General features: G+C 40.3%; 1 protein-coding gene across 1 annotated transcript in view; it reads right to left on the bottom strand.

Annotated features, from left to right (window-relative positions):
- dock4b (dedicator of cytokinesis 4b) overlaps window positions 1-25334 on the bottom strand; it is a 139033-nt gene that overhangs the window by 16966 nt on the left and 96733 nt on the right. The window contains 21 exon segments of the mRNA XM_085136831.1: window positions 245-326; window positions 1923-2034; window positions 2281-2298; window positions 2945-3066; window positions 3474-3593; window positions 3711-3794; window positions 7096-7272; window positions 8656-8742; window positions 10976-11142; window positions 14071-14212; window positions 14499-14603; window positions 14755-14841; window positions 16250-16398; window positions 18634-18727; window positions 19104-19164; window positions 19251-19346; window positions 19762-19788; window positions 22103-22188; window positions 23026-23174; window positions 24467-24525; window positions 24775-24875. Coding sequence (XP_084992957.1) covers window positions 245-326; window positions 1923-2034; window positions 2281-2298; window positions 2945-3066; window positions 3474-3593; window positions 3711-3794; window positions 7096-7272; window positions 8656-8742; window positions 10976-11142; window positions 14071-14212; window positions 14499-14603; window positions 14755-14841; window positions 16250-16398; window positions 18634-18727; window positions 19104-19164; window positions 19251-19346; window positions 19762-19788; window positions 22103-22188; window positions 23026-23174; window positions 24467-24525; window positions 24775-24875 — 2125 coding nt within the window.

The following is a 25334-nucleotide window of genomic DNA, read 5'->3' as shown; positions in this document are numbered from 1 at the left end:
TTCCCCCTGTCAACCTCCTCCGCATTTATCCCTAGCCGTCATCTAACCTCTCAAACCTCACCAGACAGGATGCTGCGGTGGATTGAGAGAACACTGTGTCAGTGAAAGGTCAAAGGTTCAGACTGTCCAGCTGAACCTCTGTCTGCTTCCTCTGTGTGGATTGAAATATCAGCTAAAAGCCTATTGTGTATCGTTTTTATACAATAAGTGTTGTACAAAAGGTGTTGCTGAGTGCCAGACTCACCTCTGGCACTGGATGGGGCTGAGCTGGTGACGTTGGGCGAGGCAGAATGGTTGGAGCTGAGGCTCGAGGTAGATGGGCTGGGCTGCAGGTGGAAAAAACAAAAATGATGAGTACATCAATACCACCATCAAACTGCAGAATATCATGAAAATTTATAATTAATACAATATACATCTACCAAAACAAAATCCCAGTTTGGTTGGCTTGTACTGGACATGCTTGGTTTCTAATCTAGTTTGTGGCAAAAAAAGCATTTCCGGCACAACTTCACCTGCTTCCAAGGTGCATGGAGAGGATAAAAGAATTCACAAAGCAGGAACTCCAGCAACACTTGATGTAGAAGAACAACTTTAATAATAGACCAACGCGTTTCGGTTTGTGGCCTTCATCAGGGTCTATTATTAAAGTTGTTCTTCTTCCTCAAGTGTTGCTGGAGTTCCTGCTTTGTGTAATCTAGTTTGTGCAAAGCTGAGCATCTATTATAAGTTTTGTCTGTAACATTTACCTTTTTCTCAGAAAGTAAAAAAAACAAAAAAAAAACAGTACTAAGCAACAGTGGAATAAAGAAGTTATCATTAAAATGCACTTCCTCAACTGCCCACTTGAGGTGGCTTTCAAAAGACACTCAGTCCCATAGATGGCGATGTTAAAATGCCCAACTTCACTTGAAAAATTTGTATAGTTGCTGTCTAGCACAGAAAAGGCTGTGGCAGTTTTGCTAACTCATCTGTTTAAATTTTATTAAGGCTTAAAAGTATGCATTACTGGAGATGTGGCCACTTTGTTTGCTCAGTATGTGATGACACAGGCTGCTTTACTGCTAGTTGTTTGCTTATCAGTAGGAAAAGCTGTAAAACTTATGAAGTCTAAAGTTTATGCCCTTTTCCCCCTTTTTCAAAGATGTCCAGTTGGTCGGATTGGAATCTCTAGCAGGTCAGCTCTGGCCTTTGGGCCTTATGTTTGAAAACCGTGCTCTGAGAACCCGTTCTTTTATTATTTATTGGTTTGTTACATAGCATTAACTTGCATTTACATGTGTGATGCTCTTTTGCAGTGTGTGGATACATGTTACTATATTTAGTTACTAACTAAATATAGTAACATCTGACTGAAACAAGATATAGTGGTGGCCATTTTCAATCAATTAAAAAACTAAAACCATATATTTCTAAATTATGATTCGTCCATTTTATAACTTTTACTAAATTCTACCTGCTCTGTAAACTTAAGAAAAAAAGAAGCACAAACTAATTCTTTGTAATAGCTTCAGTCACATCCCTGACAACATTTTTTTCCCCTCTTCCTGTTATTCCAAGCCTGCCAGGTGCGGGAGACAGCCTGCCAGGAGTTGTCGGCAGCTTTCTGAATTGGCCAAATCTAGTTTAGATTAGACTCCAGCAGGGCTCCCTGGACGGGCCCACACAAAGCACTATGTCCTTATTTGATATAATCATGACAATTTGCACGGACAGACTGCGTTTCACACGAGCAAGAGTGGAAGATAAAGAGAAAAAAGGGTCAGAGGAGAAATAGCAGTGAAATAGAGTGAGAGTGGATTAAAAAGCATTGCAAGTGAAATCTGAAGGGAGGAGGAGGGCAAATGCTGGGATATAGACTCAATCTACTAGGTTAAGTGCCTTTGTGTGGGCGTGTAGGCGTAGGCACAAAGGGAGACTACCTGCATGTTGAAGACTTCATCCGAGCTCTCCGATTGCCCTGTGATGTTACTGACTTCATTGGAGGCTTGAGATGACAGAGAGGACGAGGAGTAACGGTTCACCGCAGGGTAGCTGAAGAGGCTAAAGGCGAAAGAGAAAGGGTTATGATGGTTTACAATATAAAGGGTGAAGTTTCATACTATTATACATGATTAGATTTAAAAGTGGTTCACTCACCAAAGATTCAGCAGCAGTAAGGCCAATAAAAGGAAAAAAATAGACAAACAGAGAAACAGAAAATACCAGATTAGAAGGCAACTGATTCATCAATCACAGCATTCCATCATGCTGCCAAAAGGCACAAGAAAGAGATGTGACCTGGTTCTTCGTTGGAAACTGGAAAATAGAAAAAAAAGGAAAAAAGAAATCAGAACTCAACAAGCAAAAATACGAAATGTCACACGGAGATTGAGGTGATGTGTGCGTCTCCATCTTTCTTGTGTGTGGCTGTGCCCCGCGGGATCAGACTCTGGAGGCAGAATGTCGCAGGTAGACGAAGTGACAGGGTCACTGAACACATCAAAACACACACGCATGCACGCACACACACACTGTGTGTCTGCCTGCTGGCCCGACAGCAGCCACACAGAAAACATCCCTGTGGGTGCCAGCCAGCCACCCACACCTATTGTACTGAGCTGTGCCAGTAAAGAACTGAAGGAGGAAGAGAGAAAAGGCAGAGAGTGTGACGTTCGAGGTGAGATGGAGACACAAAAAGAAAAAGAAAGTAAGATGCGAACAAAGGTCTGCACTGAAGGGCAACGCTTATAGACCGAGTAAAGGAAGGTGAGAGAATACGAAGGAGAAATTTTATGCACTCCAGAGATGGAAGTTAAAGATCTCTTTGGGTGACTTGGCATAATAAACCAGAGAAGTAATTGGCATTGAAAAGCAATACGTTTTCCTCACTTGTTAATTTAATTAGCTGAGAAAGACAGAGACATACGCGTAAAGCTACGGAAATTAAGAAAAGAGCCGTCACCTCCGCCTGGCAACTCCTCTGCCGCCATCTGGGCTAATGATGCTGGGCACGGAGTTCCTGCACGTCCGCGGGCTTCCGTTGGTGAAGTGCACCGGGCTCGCGCGCACATACGCTGGAAACTCCTGGGGTTTTTTTTAAATTGGGAGGGGGAGAAAGTGCACATGATTAAATGCTTCTTTGTGCCAGCGTGAGGTATGTAAATAAAACACACAACATGTAGATGAGGGCAGTTTGTTTAATGAGGGGTGGTTTTCCCCTTTAGAGGAATAAAGGGATCATTTACTCAGAATTCTTAGCACTGCAGTCAGTTTCTATTGTCACATTCACTGTTTGTTTCCATTAAGGCTTAAAGACTCTGATAAGTAATTTGAAGAAAATAAAGGAACACATTTTAGACAGCTTTAATCATCCTTACACATGAATGACATTCATTAGGTAAATGAACCTCTGTTTAACATGAAATCTGAATCTATCATTGAGTTACACATGTACAGCATTTTAAAAAGCTTTCTTTAAAGTCGATGCCTACCTGTATGCCTAGACTGGACTTCATGAGATGAAACTGGTCCACTAACTTCTTGTGCAGGGGTCTCATATCTTGAGGAACAAACTTCTCGTGCACCGCGAGGCCATACTCCAATATATGTGCCTGCAGGACAAACAGAAAAAAGTGCACAATAACTGAAAGTCAAATTTAGGTGATAAAAATTATTCATCTTATCTTTGCATTTAAAAAGACATCATGAGCTCAAGTGATGTTTCCAACCTGTTCGAACATGAGCTCTCTCAGTCGCCCGATCTTCTCTCCGTCCTCGGGGTGATTCATAACGTAGTCCTTCACGAAAAAGGCCTGCACAGAGGCAAAAATGCAGAACATCTGTTATGTATGCCCTGGGAGCTGAAGCAGCGGGCTTTTTTTTCCTCTCCACAGCAGTGCTACCTGAATTGCAGCCTGCCTGACACAGCGAATTAGTGTCCACACAGCTATTTGTTGAGTACTTTCCATTTAAAATGTTCACAAAAACTGAGAAAAATTTGAGTTAAAAAAAAATTACATCCTACTAAAATGCAGGGTTGAAAAGTCCTGTCTGGCAAATTTGTGTTGCAATATTAATATCAGGTTCAGTGGGCAGAATTAAAGTACATAGTGGCTAAAAATAGAAGGCGAAAAATACAGTGCCAAATGGATGTTAGTGAAATCAAAGCATTGATTTTGCTTTGATTTAAGAGCCAATTTGGTCTGCGATTTTAAAAGCCCCCTTTATATCACTTTCATTCGTGTCATTGTGCTCTGCTAGAGATCATGTCTCTTTAGAAACATCATCCTTCTTGATTTTGGCTTGCAGACTGTGCTTTCTATTCACTTTCCCAGACACTGCCTGGAAAAAAAGAAAAAGAAAAAAAGACTCAAAGGAGAAACTGATAAGATGAAAAATGTCCCGGTCTGCTTTGAATGATGAATACTGTTTTTTTTTTTTTTTTTTTGCTTTTTTTTTTTTTGGGGGGGGGGGGGGGGGAGGGGGGGTTGTCACTTTCATACATTAAATGCAAGATCTTTCCTGTTTACAATGCCATCAACACTTGCAGTCTCTCTACAGATTATGTTAAATCCCTTTCAATCTGCATCAGAGTACACAAAGCGAGGGAGAACCGATGAAAAGACCCACCTCACAATCTGCTTATGAATCTGCCGCACACTCACACACACACACACACACACGAAAAAACGAGACTGAAAGGTAAGGAGGAGTTCACTAAAAAGATCAGCACAGCTCCTCTCTCAAGGACACCGCTGTCTATCTCCAACGAGACACTTAAGAGAAGAGAAGCTGAAGGCTGCTTCAGACATATGCACTCCCAAACACACACATAGATGTCTATCAAAGGATGCATGCGGCTTGCAGACTATGAAACTTCAATAAAATAAGGAACCTTATTATTCCAGACAGGCATCCTCAGATCTTTATCAAGATGGCATAAATTAGTATGTGGTGGATATAATATTCCCTCTTATTAAACTGTGAAACAGAAAAAAAAAATCTTATTGCATAAACATTATTACTCTATGGTGAGGTGGGACGCTCAAAGAGAGAAGTACTGAGTTTCACCAGGAAATTCTATACAAGACCCCCAAAAACAGCATCAAAAAATAATCAATCATTTTCTACAAATGATGGAAATTTCTCGTCGGGCTGCAGGGAGTGAGACCTCACCGTGGAGTGGCTCAGTTAATCATTAGAAAAGTCCAATTAGAGACGGAATGCTGAGGGGAGGGGGGAATAAATCAGACAGCATTCCCCCTCAAGGGTTTCAACTCAAACTGCAGCAATAAATCTGAATATTAATAACGACAATTTCTCCTTCATTTGGAGCCGAGCAAACCTCCACAGCTGTCAATCGGCATTACGCGGGTAAATTAATAGATTTATAGATGCAGTCTGTGGGGCACCGCATGATATATTCTGCCAAGAAAAATGAGCTGCTGATATTGGTGCCAATGTGTCTGCTGCAAAAAATAAAAAATAAAAAACAAAACAAAAAAGGTCAAATCTGTGTCAGGCTCATGTGGTATGATCACATTCTGTTATTTATGTGAAAATATAAATTACAAAAGATTTGAAGGAGACGCTGGTCAGTGTTTACCCAGAGAAACAACATCTCTATGCATATCAATATTTACCTAACCTTGTAAACAGTGTGTAAAACGGGAGGAAATATTTTGGAAGTTGCAACATTTTTTTTTGTTTTCAGCAAAATAGCGGCAGCAAAGATAAAAAGCACTTCTAAAATGCTTATTTTTGGGCTCTTATCGGCATCCTACAACCCTTAATAGGGTACTTGTACCGAGGACATGCGCTTCACTCACAAGCACACATACAGTGTATGTTCCACAGAACACACATGCATTGTCACAGCGGTTGCTATGCGACACAGAGAAGGCAGCCGAGTCCACTCAATTTGTGGAGAACAAAAAAAAAAATCTTTATTTCTTCTTTTCTAGTCTTCTTTCTTTTGAATTGAGCTCCTAATGGTTAAAGTGTCTTCACTCAAGTAGCATTTAAAATAGCAGCAGTAAATGGAGCTCTCGATGACATTGCCCATATTTCAACTTTCCATACCAATCTGTTACCACTTCATCATATAAATACTATAAGTTTGCGTGATTGGAAGATATGACTAGGAAGATTTTTGCACTTTATTAATCTGGCGCTCTGCCTCCTTAAGAATTCGGCTTGCTATATAATTAGCTAAACTTGGTGGATGTCACCAAAAGGGTTAGATACTAAGGTAAAGTTGCGAGTTGTACACCCACACTGATTGAGATTTTATAATCTTTACTAATGACTGTAGCACTATAAAGAACTGGCATTATGTCTCCGCCAAATAAAGCATTGGTGCTGTAATCTCCATGCATTAGCTAATAAGCTGTTCCGGAGCCTATGCTAGCTAAACTAGCTGTGGTTGTTACTCATTTTTTTCACAGATATAGTGAATATAGTGGCAAAAATGCTAACATTAAGCCAAGTACACCACCAATTTGGTCCTGTGTTTGGTATTACATTGACGATGTTCCCATCTAGTTTTACTTAAACACATTTTAGCATTTGTTCTCTCTGGAACACATACTTGCTTCAAAATACACAAGCGGCGTATTTATATATAACTTGTTAGAGAACATTGTGAAAATTATTTTTAGGGCATTAAAATTCAGTAATTTGCAAACATGGCAACTTCTTTCCAAGTTTTAGGACTACATTAGCCATCTAATCCCTGAAAACCTTCCATTCTTCTATCTGACATTATTTGACCTCCCGTCTCTTTTCCACCCACATCCACCTTATCATTCTATCTGACCAAAAAAATCCCCCCCGACCTATTCCTACACTACCCATCCATCTTGTTTTCCCACTTCCGCCCCCTCCAGCTTTCCACTCATCGATCTACTTGGTCAAGCCATCATCCAGCCATCAATGCATCCATCCATCCATCTGTTCATCCGCTCCACCTCTCCACAAAACACTTTCTGTCCATACATCTCTCCATTTTAAGCCACCTTCATGCATCATTAGGTAATCCATATGTCACTGCCTCCCATTCCTGCTTAGGTCTCTAAAATCCTCCAACCTTATCCTCCAGCAAGCCATTCATACCTCTTGGTAGCGGGCCAGTCCCCCGTTGACTGCGGCGTCGATGACCCCGTTGAGGCACATGGTGAGAGGGTTGATGTTCTGCATCTGCCGGCTCTGACACTGGGTGATCAATGTGCGCAGCTGCAAGTTCTTGTTCTCGATCACCTCAATCGCATTCTCCAGTGGGCTTACCTCCACCTGTACACATGAAGGATGAAGAAACATTTTGTAGCTTTTTATATGAAGCTCTAAAGGGAGCTTTACAAATAATATCTGGAAGCTAAAATATCTATAAGGTATTTGAGTAATGTGGGAATTTTAGAGGGTCTGCTAAATAATAAATGCTACTGAGGTCCTTTATAGTGAAAGGTGCAGCAGTTTAAAACATATTAGGTTCTACAAATCAGGATGTTTCAGCTTGTAATACTTTAGTTTTGAAAACTTTTTTGTTCCAGAACAGAGCTGTTTTTTCTTCTTCTATAATACAGCAAGTTGAAAAGCAGCTTAAAATACAATATTGCCAAAATCATTAGGACCTTTTAAGTTGATATGGTAAAGGTTTTAGCGCAACTTATTTACACATTATGTGGTATACTTGACATCCAAAATGAGTATTTTTAGAGGTAAACACTCGATACCAGCTTGTTGCTAAATTTGTTGGAAATGCTTTAAAGAGCCTTTTTCAGTGAAAACTGCGCTCTGACTGAGGCAGCTGCAAAGTTGGGTCAGTATCTTTAATTATATTTGTGCTATTTACCAAAAACACCTACGTGTATCAATTTATTAACCATTATTATAAAGAATTATTGTAGCAGCTTCATTTAAAACTAAGTACTATTTTTAAACATATACATTAACATATGGACACTTTGTCACATACTCGTGAAGGCACAGTGAAATATTTTTTCCTTCATCCTGATTTCTTTTTCTGTATTTTTTCCTTCTCACACAAAGCTTAATCCTTTTGCTAATTGAGCTTTTGCCAGTCTCCATTTTAAATGCTACTGCACTCCACAGCCATCATAGAGTAACACTGGCTTTACAATCCATATTTCACACCACGCTCAGCAGCTGTGAAGTAAAGAATATGCGCTTAGACCTTCTCAGACAGACACTATGTTGGACTGCACAGAGCAACATTTCGAAATCTGTGTAAATCTGACCCTTAGAGATCTGATTGAGAAGACAAAGCATTTACATGTAACAGTGTAGCAATTGTCCCGTGTCAAATTTGACAGGAATTTGCCAATTACAGGGGAAAGAAATCCCAATACAAAAATCAATTCTAAAAATTGGACAAGTTGGCAATCAAAGTAAAGCAGTTTGGCTTTTAGCGTGACATCCAATCAAACCAATTGCGGAAACTGAACATCCAATAGCCCCAAACCTATGACTTAGGTCATGATTGCTGCTCAGTCTAATGACTTGGATCAATACTTGTGTATTGGCTGTCATTACTCTAAATTCCAACCTGCAGAATAATAATAAAAAAAGGAAAGTATCACTGTGTCCCTTGTGTGAAATGGCTGTGTGCTGTGTTTATGCCTTCACTGCTATTTCATCAGACTGGGTCACACTCACCAGTTCTCTCTTTTCAACTTCAAACCAGCGGGAGATGCCTGGAAGACTCTGGATCAGAGTCAGAGTTGTCCTCTCCACCCACAGACTCTGCATTCACACAATACATTCATGAGCATTAGCTGATTGCTAAACATACAGAAAAAAAATCCATAAATACTTAGGCTTGCTGTACACATATCTTAGTGGCAGCACTGTTCAGGATTTAATTGTTGATCCACAGTTAGAGGAAAATATAAAAATGCCTACTACCCAAAAACACACTTTTACTCATATATCATATGTCTAATATCCTCTCCAACAGTAATGCTGTCAGCCAGCATGCTTGTTATATTTCCAGCCTCTCAAAAGGTCATTAAGACAGCACGCAAGCTATGAAATTTTAATATTAACAGCAGGCTCTAAATATAATAGATTTATAATACAAGTGAAACAACACTATTTTATAGACATGTTACATATAGACGGCAAACAGTTGTTTTGTTGTTTTTTTTTTGGGGGGGGGGGGTGTACTGTACTTAGCACTAGAAACTTCCCTCCTTGTCAAGATCTACAGGCTTGCTATTACTTAATAAGAACAACAGCATGTTTAAGCATCTACAGCCATGCTAGTTTTTAAAAACAGCTAGCATGCTAGTTTTTCTCGTGAACTGTAACCTCAATGCCACAGTGATGTGTCATGCCAAATGCTAGTGTTCTAATTTAATCACAATGACAATCTGATGTGTAGTGGGCATGCTACCATGTTAGTTTAACATCTTGTTATGCTAATTGGGGCTAAAGGGCAATTGCAAAGAGTTATGGATATGTGATCCATGCATTTTTACTTTGGGCGACACGGTGGTTAGCACTGTTGCCCACAGCAAGGTCCTGAGTTTAATTGTGGTTAACTGGTAACCCTAAGTTGCCCATAGTTTGTGAATGCAGGTGTGAATGGTTGTCTGTGTCTATGTGTTAGCCTTGGCGACCTGTCCAGGGTGTTCCCTGCCTCTTGCCCTAAGACAGCTGGGATCGGCTCCAGCACCCCCCCCCCCCCCCCCCCCCCCGACCCTAAAAAAGGATAGAAGGATAAAAGAGAATAGATGGATGGATGGTATTTTTACTTTGTATTTTTGTGTCACTTGCGTATTTTTACCTTTAAACCTAAGTATTGGATATATCTGTTACCTTAACCCCCACATCTTTATTTTATCCTAATTTCTTTCAAAAATCGGTAATCCTTTCACAACTTTGGGGCCGTTTTTGTTCGGCTGATCCTTCTAAAGGCCTTCTAATGATCAAGATGCTAACACAGTATAGCTTCATTTATTTAGAGACAGTATCTTGCTCAAGGACACTCCAGCAGAGCAGATGAGCGCTGACATGCACTATTGATCCAGTGTCCTCAGGTTGAAGAAAGGTCTTCCGACGCACTACACAACATTGCTGCCCTTTTATTGATTTTATGTTTTTTAAGGCCAAGAAATTGTCCTGAAGATGTCTTGAGAAAAAAAAACAAGATAGAAAAAAAAAACATGCACTGCAGTTTAAGAGCAGGAAGTTGAAAGCAGAATCTCACATAAAAAAGCAATTTCTGTCATGCAGATAGAAACTTCAAGAAAAGCTTTCTTTCCTACGTCAGTTTATTACCATATCCTTTCTGCGGCATACTCTTGTCACTATGCGAAAGTTTATTATAGATATTATTTCCATCTAAGGACCAGAAATATCCAGTCCTGATGGAAATATGATATCACGATTAAATTTGGCCAAATAGCCTTGATGGAAGTGGGATGAGAAGGCTGCATGAAGCGTGTGCATTAAAGCAGAATATTTATGACAATAATATCCGCGTCTGTGTGTCGGGTGTGCATATCTGTTTAGAGTGTGTGCATCTGCGTGACTGTTTGAGTGTGTGTAACTGCATCACGCTGTACAGGCTTCATTTGCACCAAGCAGTACACTGCTCTGACTAGTATCCGAGTTCCTGTGTATAATTACTGATACCGGAGTCACAATGAATAAAACATGCACTATACACAAAGTAATACCTGAGCACTGGTTCAAACTATCACTCCCTACATGGCCCATGATGGATGAACCGGGCAGAGAAGGAAGTAAATGAAGCAGTTTCGTATCAGTGAAAAATGTTAATGTTCAGAAATGTATGATTTTAACTTTTGAAATATTCATTAAAAAAAGACCTGTTTTCATGGCACATAACATTTTGCAGTGACTCCACATCCAGACTCATTTTTTCCCCTTTTTTCCACTCAGCACTAATCCATAATCGATGGTTTGAAGAGAAGATAACCTTAGATAAATGGAGAGAAATTTTCTTTACCTTAAACTCATTCTCCTTGTCTTTGGTGCCCTTGTGAAAGGGCCGGTCATATCTGAACCTCCAGATGTGATTAAACTTGTAGAAGCTTTTGATGTTGTCAGGCACTCCATCTCTCTGTAGCACATCCTGGCTGTCGGGGATGGGGGTTACAGCATAGATCTGCAGGTCTGAAAGCCCCTGAAGTTAAGGAAAGTGCAAGAGAGAGTGACAAGGGAAAGCACTGCAGACTTAAATGGAAAGAAATCTTCAATGACCCGAATGCATATCGGAACGTCAAACAGGACAAAGACACACATAGGCAAGAGCTTATGTGCATCTTTAATCAAGATACTGGCCACACATTTGCTTGCATAGACTAATGCAAGGGTTGGGAACGTTAGTCCTAGAGAGCCGGTGTCCTGCAGGTTTTAGATCTCACCCTGGGACACCACATCTGACTCAAATGATTAGGTCATTATCAGGCCTCTGGAGAACTTCAAGAAATGTTGAGGAGGTAATTTAGCCATTTAAAGCAGCTGTGTTGGATCAAGGACACATCTAAAACCTGCAGGACACCGGCTCTCGAGGCCTGGAGTTCCCTACCCCTGGACTAATGTATAGTCAAGCCAGACCAACGTATCAGCTAGTTAATATCATCGGACAATATCAGCGATTTGCTGATATGTGTATCAGCATTTGTAACTGCTGATAAAGGAAATTTTTAAAAGATGAGACAAAAGAAACACCTTTCGACCATGTTGTAAGCGATGATGTTGCGTAGTTTGTCCACCAGAGGGCACTCTGCAACTTCCGTGTTGACGACACGTTTTTGAAACCATAAAGTTTAGTTTTAAGCTGCATTGTCAAATTATTTCTAGAACAGACTCACTAATATCTTCACAAAATAACTGTGAGGAAAATCTTTTTATGTTTCAAAATCTGATATATATCGGTCTATATATGAGTATGAGAAATTACCAAATGTCGGCACGGCCTTAAAAATCCTATGTTAGTCAGGTTCTAATGCACAGCACATATCAAATTTTGCTCAAATTGTGTGTAATGCGTGTAATATATGTTTAAAACATGGTGAAGGTTCTGTCATTGTTTGGGAAACGTTTCAAAATTGATGCAATAAATGCAGAAAAGTACTGTGGGATTTTGAATCATCAATAACATAACAACACCTGCATGGCAACAATGTTTCAGCATGACAATGATCCCAAATACTCTGCAAATGCATTAAATGCATATCTGGATGGAAAAGTGCACAGTGGAGCACTATTAGTCATGGACTGGCCTCCCCAGATCAACATTATTAAAGCAGTGTGGGATCATCCTGACAGAATATGCAACAAAAAGCATCAAACATCCAAAGAAGATCTTTATATGTCCTTCGAGAAGCCTGGTGAACTATTCCTGAAGACTACTTAAAGAAATGACAACAAAACATGCCTAAGGGAGTTCAGGCTATGTTGAAGAATAAACGTGATCATAACGTGATCATACCACATATTGACTTCCAAGCTTCTTAGGATTATACAAGCTGTTTTTTGCTTAATATGTTGTATTGTCATGTATGTTTCCCCATGTTTCAATAAATCGCAGCACCTACTTCCCCTTTTCCTCGTGGAAAAAGGAAATGATGGGTGACTCAAAACTTTTGCCCAACACTGTAAAGCAAGAGGGAAAAATAAGTTTTTCTTTTGACTAGTATGAGAAAACATACAGTGAGACTTGACAACTTGAGCAGTGTAAAAAGGCAAGGAGTGAAAAGTGAGTTAAGTGTCTTTCAAAAATGCCCAGCCTCTCCTTTATTATGAGAAACCCTGCACTGATGAACAACTATATCAGAGACAGGGAGGAGAGCTGATGCACATGAATTCATATGCATGAGTGTTTGTATCAAGGATTTACAGATGGGTGAGCAATCACAGAGACTATTGATTGGCCTAATGTGAGAACAACACAGCCGCTACTTCATTCAGACGTCACTTTGAGTGGGGCGTGTGTATAAAAGGTAGGCACATCGCACATAAACTATTCAAAAATGAAAAGTACATCTTAACTTGAGGCTATTTTCTAATCAGTTTACATTCTGATGTCACCCGCACACCGGGAATATTTCCTAACAGCAACTTTGAGGGCTGCAACACTACTGTGTTGACAAACTCTGCCAACCTCCAGACAGGAAGACATACAAACACCTGCCAAAATACTTTAAACCTTTTTGCGATTGTTCCTGCTACACTAAGACTGCAATTTGCCGCAGTGACAAACACACACACACAGAAAGACAGACACCAGCCTCACTTTCATAGCTGGTAAACATGTCTCTCTATCTTCAGCCCTGTTCTCTCTTTTACTGTTGTTTCCTTCAGTCTTTGTGTCACTATGTCATCGAGTCTGCCTGTTTTCTTCCCTCTTCTATCTAGGCCAACAGTTGTCCCTTACATTGGTGTGAATAATTAAAAAGTCCCACATACTGTAGGAGTGAATCTGAACACTGCATGGAAATGAGAAAAATGAAGGGAGCTTGAGCTTAGGTTAGTTGATTTGTACCTGGTCCCTGGTAGGAACATGACTTAGTTGTTGTGTTTAAGGAAATGCAACACCTTAGTGCAGGGGTCCCCAATCCCAGTCCACGAGGGCTGGTGTCCCTGCAGGTTTTAGATGTGCCCTTGATCCATCACAGCTGATTTAAACGGATAAATGACCTTCTCAACATGTCTTGAAGTTCTCCAGAGGCCTGGTAATGAACTAATCATGTGATTCAGGTGTGTTGACCCAGGGTGAGATCTAAAACCTGCAGGGACACCGGCCCTCGTGGACTGGGATTGGGAACCCCTGCCTCAGTGTGTCTGATTGTGATTTGTATTACATTTTGCATACTGCATGCAATTTGCAGCACTGTATGTTTGCGTGATAGCACGTGCCTCATGTCGCCTGCAGGGCAATTGTGTACATGTATACACGAGGCTAGCTGAGCCTCCCTGGCAGCACAGTACACATGCATATGCAGTCGGTTTAGTCCCCACGTCCAAGACTGTATCTGCTTAGTTGGGGTTTCATGTTTGACCACAACTTTATTTCATGCCATGTACACTGAAGGATACACTGTGCGTCTGCCTGGTATATGGTCTGGTCGGGCTGGTTTACGTGCTGCATGGCGATGGCGTGGGGGAACTCGTTGAGCATCCGCTGCTGGAACGCCTCCAGCCTCTCGTAGTCGTGGCCTCGGCACACAAACTCCTTATTCTGCAGTGGAGGGGGGTTAGGAAAGAAGCAGCGTGGGGTTAGCTTGACATCTAGTGGGCACACACTGAAACTGCAGCACCATCTGCAAACTCCACCAAGGACAGGGCCTGTTACATCATTAAATGGCACAGAATAAGACTTGCTGAATGTCACCTTCCACTGGAAGAGTCTTATATAAGAAAACTTAATTCTTTCAGAAGCGCCGTCTCTTTTTTGAAGAGGGTGAAAGTATTATTCCCTTCAACTAGCTGTTCAAGACAAAGAGGGAATATGGTAATTTACATACCCGTAAGAAGAAAGGAAACTTCTTCCCATAGAATCCGACTCTGAAGAATTCAGGTTCTAATCTTTGCTGATCCATGATCTTGTCATAGAGAGATGCTTCCATCATCTGACAAAAAAAGACAAAACTGCTTATAAACCAACAGTGTCTAATCTGTTAGTTATATTGTGTATTTTTTTAACTGACCAGGGCATCATCCGGTTAAAAAAACACAAAGGACTCCTCAAGCAGCATCCCCACAGCTTCTGGAACAACTTACCCTCATTTTACTCAAGTTCCTGTAGTCGTAGTACGACTCATACTGGTCAGCAAGCTCTCTGCAAAGGATGATGCCATTCTCCCAACACTGAGGACACAAAAACACACACTTATTCCCTGTCACCTTCATCATGCCCAGTCTGACAGTTACAGACTAACCCGAAACCTACTTAATGCTAAGACACTTGTTCTGCAGTGCTCACACAATCGGTCTCCACTGGATGGCACTGGCGAGTCAACAACGCCAGCAGACACAAACAACCTCTCGATGCAGGTACGTGCACCACCGACCATCTCACTAATTAAATGAAAAGCTTTCCTTTCCTGCTGCTTTCCACTCTGTGATCGGGAGCACTGGAAGATGGCATAATTTGTGAATGTAAAGGATATTTGCACTACGAGTAACGAGGGGTGGCATTTTTAACGATTCAAAGAGATCCTCCCCCCAAACATCCGAGGTAGTGATGCGTTATTTTGAGAGGGTGAGCGTTGTTTTGTTTTGCCATTTCCCCCCTTCCCTTGAGAGTACACAGAAACAGCAAAGGTAGTTAGGATAACGAGATAAAAGTGGAAAAGAGAAGTGAAGTTGGGATGATGAAAGAAAGCAGCTCCTGAGAGACGAAAACAAAACTACAGCCTGGGAACCGTTTATCAAGTGAGAAACGCTGCGTCCTGAATTAGCTGAGCTCTGTTTGCGCTCACATTTCTCACTGATGAGATTATTTTAGCTAAATGCGGCACCATCAGAGCAAATCATGCTTTAACAGTCGGCGTGGTCATCATCGCCATCTGAGAGGAACGGTGTGGAATACTGTGGGACAATATGAATCCCGCTCTAATTACAGCTACCTGCAATTTCCCTGATTAAGTGGAAGAGGTGCTGCTACCTCTAGTCAACGTCACAGTTCATAACAGAGAGAAATATCTCTGTACAAGGCTTTTGGCCTTCCTCTTCATTTTACGTGAATGATGTCGTATCTACTAAACAAGCAGGAAAAGAAGTTCTCTCATCTTTCACCCCGATGCGTCTGAGCCGACTATTAATGTTTCATGAAACTGTTGGTGCTTATTATTTTGAAATATACGTATTAATGGCCAGCATATATTTACTCTAGGAGAGCCATCAATAATATGTCTGCGCCTCTATTTCGTTGCCAGGTATGAAATAGAAATGCATTTAAATTCGAAGGCTCTTGAATATGCATGAGAAGCTGACGTGCTGCTGGGTATTAGCTTGGCACAAATCCCTCTGAATAAAACTGAACATGCTGTTGCCTTACACTGGCACAGTACATTCACTGGCATTTAGCGGTGTTATAGGGAACCAGTTGTCCTGCTGGTGTTTGGGCTCAGCTTACTTCCTTCATTCTACCTTGCCAGTGTGCTAGAAACGTCACAGATTGCATCACATGACAAATGTTCTGGTTTCTGTAAAGTCAAATGCAAATGTATTGGACGGATGACTGTGGAGGAAAAACTGGCGCTTTCCAGCTTACCTTCCCCCTGTCGAAGTTCTGGATGATAGTGAGATGCAAATATTCTTTCCTTTGCCACTCGCTCTGCATAGGGTAGTTGAGAAACTCTCTGAGCGGCCTGTCTGACCATTCCAATAACTCGTCATAGAGCAGCAGGGTGTAGGATGCCTCTGTGAGGATACACAGAGGAAAACAGCATATTAATTTACATTTAACAGCTTGTTTTTTTCTTGTTTAAAGAACTTGTGAATGATTCAGTGTCTCAAATACTGATGAATACACTGAAGCAGAAGAACATGAACAGATGACAACATGAAAGCACATTTCAATAATCATCATACAGCATGTGTTCAGACCAGGGGTTAAAGTGGGACGGATCTATGTGGAACCGCAATCCCACACCTTTGATTAATGACCAATTAAATCTAATAGGCAGTGAGGTTGATTTTCATATGCTGCAGTCTGGCGGTGCTTCCAACTGATGCCACAGAAACCATTAAATCACCCCATGGTCACACCTGCATGCAGCATTTTTTACCCTCCTTCTCTCCCCTGTTGCAGCTGTGGTTAATGCGTACATGTCATATCCTGATTCACATGAGATTTACTTTTACATTTTTAATCCGAATGTGTGTAAAATGTATGATCTTCATCAGTCTAAATAATGCATATTATGCATGGGTTGTTCTTATTTCAAACATCTGCAGATATTCTGGCCCATCTCATAAGAGAAACAACAGTTTTTTGTGTCTATCCCTTTCTTTATTGGGTGACCACACTGCTAAAAATGTAAAACATTAACGTGGCCTCCAACACATTACCCATTTCTTCTTTTTATACTTTTTAGCCAATGTCTTTTAATTGAGTGTTTCTTTCATACATATAAACAAAAAAAGAAGAAAAGGATTACAGATGATCTGTGCATTTGAGGTAATTAGCCCGTGCGTTTAACGCTGTGAGAAAAGAAAAAAAAGAAAAGAAAAGAAAAAAGGGAAATAAAGAAAAAAAGAGAAGAATAAACATATGTTTAATATTTCCTCAAATAAACATAATCCCTGCAAAATAATCCATTCCCACCCAGGTCACTGCCCTAGACCTGTACACTGTATTTCCACACCTGACATAAGAAAGTTTGCTGAAAAATTGTTATAGATTTTGAAATGCATCAAGGAAAGGACCCTACATGCTTTGGAATTTCCCAGTGGAGTTCTGAGTGAATGTCTTATTTTCTCTTTTCCACACACAACATGAGGTCGTATAACCACTGTTTGTGAGTGGGAGGGGCAGCGTTACACTACCTCAGTAGGATTGACCTCCTAGCCAACAGGGAACAGAATGGAGAGGAGAGTTGGTAGGAGGGAGAGGAAGACAAGGCTACTCTTCAGAATCAAGTGAGGAAGCTTTGCCCTGTGCATGTCTGCATTTCTCTGTTGCACTTTGTTGCACGTGCCTTCTAACTCCTTATTTCTCCTCTGCGTTTCCTGAAGCGTACACTGCAGGTCTTCACGTCTTTTCTCTTGTTCTTGATTTTGCGCCTGCACTTCAGTATAAACTTCTCTGTATTTTTATCAGCATTTCATTGAACCTACACTCCATCTTTGAACATCTTTTTTCATTCTAGTTCAATGGTTTTATCCTTCATTTTTTTTAACATATACCTGCAGTTCTAGATTTCTCCTCTCAAAGTCGTAGAGAGTAGAGAATCTGGAGAAATTCAGCTTCTTTCTGATTTTCTTGCACTTTTTCTTGAAGTATTTGTGTGTAATGCTATTTCAAGCGACACTTGCAAGCCTTCATTGTATTTCTCGATGTTCTGTTCTGTTTAATCTAACTGTTAAAATTTTAATTGGTGCCCAAGGCGGGTAAATTGTGTCCAAAATGTTGCCACCAGATGGTGCATCTTTGTGGAGAAAAGCCATGAATCTGTTCATCTAAACCTGATCTATTTGTTAACATTATTGGAATGAGATCACGGATACAAGATGTGTAGACCCCAACATGTTGACAAGATTACATCTATTGGCTGGCCTAGGAAAGACTCCCCGGATAAGCTGGAGGAGGTGGCCAGAGTGAGGTCTGGGCTTCCCTGCTGGCCAACTAAGAAATTAGTGATGGCTCATGTAATATCTTCTTATTAATCGTAGAATGTAGTGGCTAAATCCACAAAGTTTAGTAAACCTCAGAACCAGCAGCAGCAAAAGCTGCACAAAGAAAAAAAAAAACCCACTGGACCTCACAATGGGAATTACGTAATGACTTATTTCTGTCCCCTTACAGCAGACCTTATGATTCCCTGCCAAATCCCAACTTAAAGCCCTGGTTATGACAAACAGTAAAACAGCAATAATGCATCACCCACGCTCAGTCACACTGTACTACAAGGCAGTATAGTCCTTTCAATGTACCTGTGTAGTTTTGTGCTTTCAGATGCAGATCATACAGTTTGTGAATGTAGCGGATGTACATCTCCTCTTTGTTCAACTCTGTTTTGTAGAAGTTCTGGCAGGAGCCGATGATTCAATGACAAAACGAGAGAAAGACGGAAAACATTAGCAGAGAGACCATCATAACCATTAGAGAGGGAATTTAAACAAGTAATTTAAACAAGTAATGAAGGCATTTAAAAGTGGTGCAACAATATAGTTCAGCTGCTGATTTGCAGGGGTCTTTTGATCTGCCTACACACTGAGGTCCTCTTGCGCATAACTCCAGTTAAATTAAAAAAAACCCCACAAGAATACTCAATTATCATCTATATATTACATATGTTTTACTTTTTTCATCATTTTGAAATAAAAAGGTAATAACTTCAGAGTGGAATAGCAACAGAAGATAAACATTGACATATTTGCCTGACACAGTTAAAGCTACTCACCAGTAAACTGACAGTACATCCGATCTTTTTGCCATCCACTTCTCCCAACTTCATGCAATCCCTGCAATAGAAACATTGAGAATTTGACTAAAAAGACCAAGCACGTGTGTCTCTGAAAGTATTTTGTGAACGTGTGCGCGCGCTCACCTGTAGTCTAGCAGTCTTTCCATTAAACGAGTGACGGTAGCGATCAGGGAGATCCCGCTCTCCCTCCAGGTCTCTCTCTCGATCTTCTTCAGCAGGCTGAAGGACAAATGAAGAGAGACAGAACAAGACAAAGATGTAAAGACCAAAAGAGACGGGGAGGGCAAATGAAGGGGGGGGGGAGGAGGAGTAGATACGAAAGCATCGGCGATGGAAGAAACAACTAAGAAAGGAAAGGAGGCGAAGCAAAATTAATAGCAGTCATACTGGTGTCACCTATGCTTGTTGGCCTGCCTACAGGAGCTCAAGAAAGAAAAAACATAAAGGTGGCTAAAAATTTTTTTACAACACCTTATTTACTGTTATGCCACCAAAACAGGTTTTTATAGAATTAAGGGCAAACACACAACAGCCAAAATACTGAAGCTGTTTATTCTTCTTTTTTTTTGTGTAATTGCTCCACATTTCCCCTCACACAAACGACACTGAGAGAACAAAAAGGAGGGTGTCTTACCTAGGGTACGGACCAAACAGAGGAATTCTACTCCAGGCGGGAAGCATAGGCGGAATAAATTAATATTAATATTAGCACACACTCACACAGGTTAGCTTAGGGATTAGTGGAGTTAGTAGGAAAAATAAATAATTATGAACTTAAAGTAGGCTTAAATCATGAAAAACAAAAGAAAATTGAAATTAAACATAAAAAACTGTTAATAATAACTTATTATGCATGATTACAATTAGGGATGGGTACCGGTATCCGGTGCCATCATGGCACCGGTTCTGACATAAACGGTAGTAACCAGACCGAAAAGCAGCGCGCATTTCGGTGCTTTATTTCGGTGCTTTTTTTTCCTGAGCTGTGATACACTTTCTTCTTCCTTACATTTCTATTGGCGGTTGGCAAACAACTGAAAGGTGCATTACCGCCACCAACTGGTATGGAATGATACACTTTAGATTCTAGCCAATCATTTTGCGTTTCGAGGATAGTAGGCGGGTCCAGGTACGTACGTTCTTTTAGAGCAGAGCTACAGATTAAAAATGCCCAAGGCAAAGCGGTCAAAAGTCTGGCTGTACTTCACAGCAAAAGATGCAAACTCAGCAGCCTGCAACAAGTGCTTTAAGCTGATACTGTCAAAGGAGGTCACACTTTAAATCCGATGAACCTAGCCCTGCCAGTGTAGCAGAAATGATGATGGCAGCAGCAGCCGTTCTTCTCTGCGTGAGTAGCTTAATGTTGTTCGTGTGTAATTTACGTTGAGTAGGCTAACCGCGTTATTAAATTAATGCATGTAACGTGAACTAGCAAACACCATCATAGCTACATGCGGCTGTCTTCTTGTTTGATGGCAGATACTCCCTTCACCCTGGCCAAAAAGGCTAAAATGACCGAAGAAAAAGTGGAAAACAGCTAAACATGAGAGGTTTTTGGACAAAGTTTGTGTTTTTTCCATTGTTTAAGCACTGCTTCCAGCCCAGAGTGATACCATATATGCCCTATACCTGCAGAAAAGACTAACATTGTTATCTTTTTACAAAAGAACAGCTGAACATGAGAGGTTTTTGGACCAATTTTGTGTTTTCCATTCTTTAAGCACCGGTTTGGGCACCGTTTAAGCACCGGCACCGTTTCAAAAGTACCGGTTTGGCACCGGTATCGGATAAAACCTAAACGATACCCATCCCTAATTACAATATAGCGCACACTATAAGTACTGAACTTTAATAAAATGCAGAGGCACTGCGGTTCATATTTTGTAATGTTTCACGTGTACAAATGGTGGGAAAGAGAATGATCGACTATGGAAGACAAAAGGATATTAGAAGTGGAGCCATACTCATAAAATAGATCACACTTTGATTTGCGGCTGTGCGAAAGCAGAAGAGTGAATCGGAAATACGACTTCATTTAATGCAACGTGGTTTTCTTTTTCTTCTTGAAGTTGAAATGCAAGATTTTTGCTTTGAAAGCTTCAAATACTAGCAGCCCAGAGAGAAGGGCGACATAAAAATATGAACAGAAAAGAAGCAGGGACCAACATACGCACACACTCAGGTGAACACACACACACATATATGAAAAGGTGTGCACAAACACTAAGCATGCAGGGGTACAAACCTGGAAACTCAAGGAAAGACAAAAGGAGCTGACCAAAGAGGAGGTGTGAGTGAAGATGAAGGCGATTAAATGCCCATCACTTACCTCTCACTGCTTGAAAAATATGCTTTACATAAGCAATTTCAAATAACAAATAATAACAAAACTACCTATTGTATATTTGTATAATAATGACATGTTTGTTCGTTTGAAAGTAAGCCTGCAGCTTTCTGTGTTGCTTCCCTCATTAGCTACATGCTCTGAAAGCAACCTAACCCATTTAATGGCTTTCTTTATTGAAGTATAAGAGGCCTTTTCAGAGCAGTAATGCTGCTATCTGTGCTCTGGGTTTTCAGGGTTAAAGGCTAATTCTCAAAAGCAGAATACTTAGACACATCCACTTCCCGATAAAATGCCCATTTAGTGAGGCAAATGACCTGCAGATTGCAGCCCACGCAGATAATTTACCTGATGAAGCCTTGTGTGGGTTGCATCATTTAGGTAATTAGACCTCCATAAACAGCTATTTTCACTGGAAGTGCCCAGGTCTCCTAAACTAGCCTTCATGCACTTTCAAGTAGGTTTTTGCTGGGATTTTACTGTTTATTGTAAAAATTAATTAATTTTTAAAATTTGCTTTCGCGGCCAAATTATTTAACAAATTTGCAGAAACTTTTCCTTCAAAAGTCTTTCTGGAAAATGTCTACTTTATTAGATTTTGTAACATTTCTTGATTCTTTTACCAACTCACATGCTGTTGAAGAGCTCCCTGTATGTCTCATCGCCTTTGCCTTCAGACATCAGGCTGTCCAGCTTGTCAATCAACTTGGCCTCCACCTGTGAGGAAAAGCATTTAAAGCTCAGAGGCTCGCAGTCTGAACAACACTGACATAACAAAGAAGAACGCAGAGCTTGATCTTAAAGTGTACAACATCAAAAAAGTAGCCTAAATTATCTGAATGAGAATGCATAATTCTCTTAAACTTGCAGTATTTGCAATGACCAGCAGAGGGACTCTGACTCTGACTGAGAAATATCTGACTGCTTATTGATCACTTGTTTTATTAACTGAATAGACATTTTACTAATGAGTTTTGAGTACTAGTTTATACAACGTGATACTTTTAGAGAATTGTTGATAATAAAGCAGGATATGCTTTAGGGAGTAAGTTTTGTGATTGACAAGACACCAATCGATCTCACCCCTCTGTCAATTTCTTTACAGTTAAATTGTTAGAATTTACAGTTATGTGAAAAACTAAAGACATGCCATGACCAAGTAGCCTGTAGAACCACCTTTAGCAACAAAAACGTAAGTAGTTGTTTTCTGTAATGCTCTGTCTGTCTCTCACATTCACATGCTTCAGTTCATATATTATACTAATTATTGTGGTTTCAGAAGTTTCAGAAATGTAAATAATATTATTATTTAGCAATGAGAAACATAACCAGCTATAAATGAATGTAAATGTTTTAGAAGAAAATTAAACATCACACACACTGCAATTATTACAAGTTATATTTCCAATTATCCAGTTATATAGATGTGGCTTATTTTTGATTATGACAAGGATTAATTTAGCTTTCATTAACCTTTGCAACTAACAGTTAAAGCCAAGATTAAATAGTTCTGAGTTGGTGGATTGATTTCAGTGAAACAGCAGCATGCAATACCTGCTTAAAATTGCCACTGCGTCTTTGCTCCCAGTCCATCATGTCGTGGAAAATGGGGATCATGACATTTCTCAGATCTGGTTGAGGCACCAGCGTCACCTCCAGGAATGGCCCAATCATTGCTGGGATGAAGTTCAACTTATGTTCACCTGGAGGAAAGATACAGATCGGCACAGAGGTCAGGCTTTCACTTTATCCCTGTACACAGCATATTGTTTATGTCAGAGACAATTTACCCCAACTCTGGAAAGGTGTCTTCCTTCAAAACCTTTGCAATAAATCCTGCTCTAGCAGTTCATGAAGTTCCCAAAAGCCCCAAAACTTTCTGTTTTGATTGTTTTCTGTTACTCCCCCATCCTAATAATTTGAACAAACATTACACCTTTAAAAAATAATGCCTCAGAAGTTTTGTTGTCTTTGACTAACACAGCTCTGAAATCAAAAGGTCAAGTGGATTTCTCTCTGTCCTCCCTTTTAGACAGATTCTGATAAAGTGCACTTCACAAATTCCTTCCAATTTGGCTGAAGTGCTAAAACGAAACAACTTAGAGTGCACAGTTTATTCCATCATTTTCAGCAGAAAGATGTAACGTTATTATTATTATCAAATAAAAAAAGAAAGGAGGGGGGGTTCCAAAGTGTACTTGAAAATGAGAAAAACCACACTTGAACAGTACGTTGGAAATTACCATAAAACAAAATTGCATCCATCCATCACAGAGTCAGAACAAAAGCATCCACATAAAGGAGACCAAGGCATCCAGTCGGTTGCCATGGTGACAAATGGTAAGAAGAAAAAAAAAAAAAGGGTTGGTTTTTTTTTTTAGATCCCATCAGCTCAAGTACAGAGAGTTGTTTGCTTTGTTGCATCACACAGATTCCAAAAGCTTTACTTTTGCACCAGAGGAGCAACAAATATGAATAAATAAAAACAGGATTTAGATAGTTTCAATATAACCACAGGACTTTAAGAGATCCAGCCATTGCTGAAATGGAAGACAGACAGTAGCACTTATAAGTACCTGCAAATATGCCATGTACGTCATAAGGTTAAAATCCCTTCACAAATTTCTTTCCAAACATTTAGGTGCTGCATCAGCAAATCTTTTACTTTTTTTTTTCTTTCTGCACACTCTCCAGCCTTTTTTTGGCCTCTTTTCCTTTATGAGCACTATGGAGGCTGTAGTGCCATTTATAAATGAAGATTTGGTCCGCATGATGGCCCACGTTGTTACACATCATGCAGATCCATCCATATAATGATCGAGACGGATCTCATGCATGGAAACATTGAGTAAGTACTCAGTAAGTATCTCTTGTGAATATGCCACATGAAGGACGATGAGCTTAACAACTTTCTCCGTCATGGGTCTAGCCCATGTTGAGGAATAAGATGTGCGACATGATGGGCACTGACACATTTTTCCCTCTATCACCTTACCTAAATTCTGCCACATGCTGAAGATCTCACAGCCCATCATCACCCTCATGTCTCCATATCTGCATGATAAAAAAAACAACAACAAAATGCTGTTAAAAATGTGTGCACATACTGATGGAAGCTGTAGAACAGCATGTTGAGCAGTCATTAGAGTGAGTGTACACTGTGTGTGTCCAGCTGTGTTGAGGTTCTTGACAGACAGGAGGAGCAAGATAGAGCGGCTTGTTGAGTAGGCGTGTGGCTCATTACAGACTGCTCTAACGCATCGAGCAAAGAATACCAAGCATTTTCAAATAATCAGCACTTACTTTTCCAGTATTTTCTTTCTCTTGGAGGGAGAGAAGGATTCAAGTTGAAGACAGGGCTGGTTGATAAATATTACAGACAGGTAGAAATACGAATCCCACACCTGCAATAAAAAAATATCACTTTGTTAATGCGCAGAACCTCCTGACTTTAACCTACAAAAGTGTCTACCTGCACGTGGGTAAACAGTAACTTACTATGAGACATAATACTGATAGGACAAACAGCCTCGCAAATCTTCAGATTACATCATTTTCATTAAGCCAATAGCAGCAGCAATCCTACAAAATTCTGCTATTAAAGGAATTCAAACTGAAAAAACAAACCATAGGATAAGCCTATATGCTGATGATGTGTTACTTTACCTTGAGAACTCACATACCTCTCTTCTTAAGATGATCACACTTATAGATCACTTGTCTATATTAGACTATTCCATCAACTAGAGTAAATCAACAGTTTCGCCTCTGAATTGAATCTTTAAGAACATCTCCACCACTGCACTACAGTCAAGTAACATCAGATATTCAGGTGTAAAAATTGTCAGACTGAATCACATTCC

This window comes from Neolamprologus multifasciatus, chromosome 17, assembly GCF_963576455.1.
Source record: "Neolamprologus multifasciatus chromosome 17, fNeoMul1.2, whole genome shotgun sequence".
Taxonomy (NCBI): domain Eukaryota; kingdom Metazoa; phylum Chordata; class Actinopteri; order Cichliformes; family Cichlidae; genus Neolamprologus; species Neolamprologus multifasciatus.
This window is presented reverse-complemented; position numbering and strand designations above follow the sequence as displayed.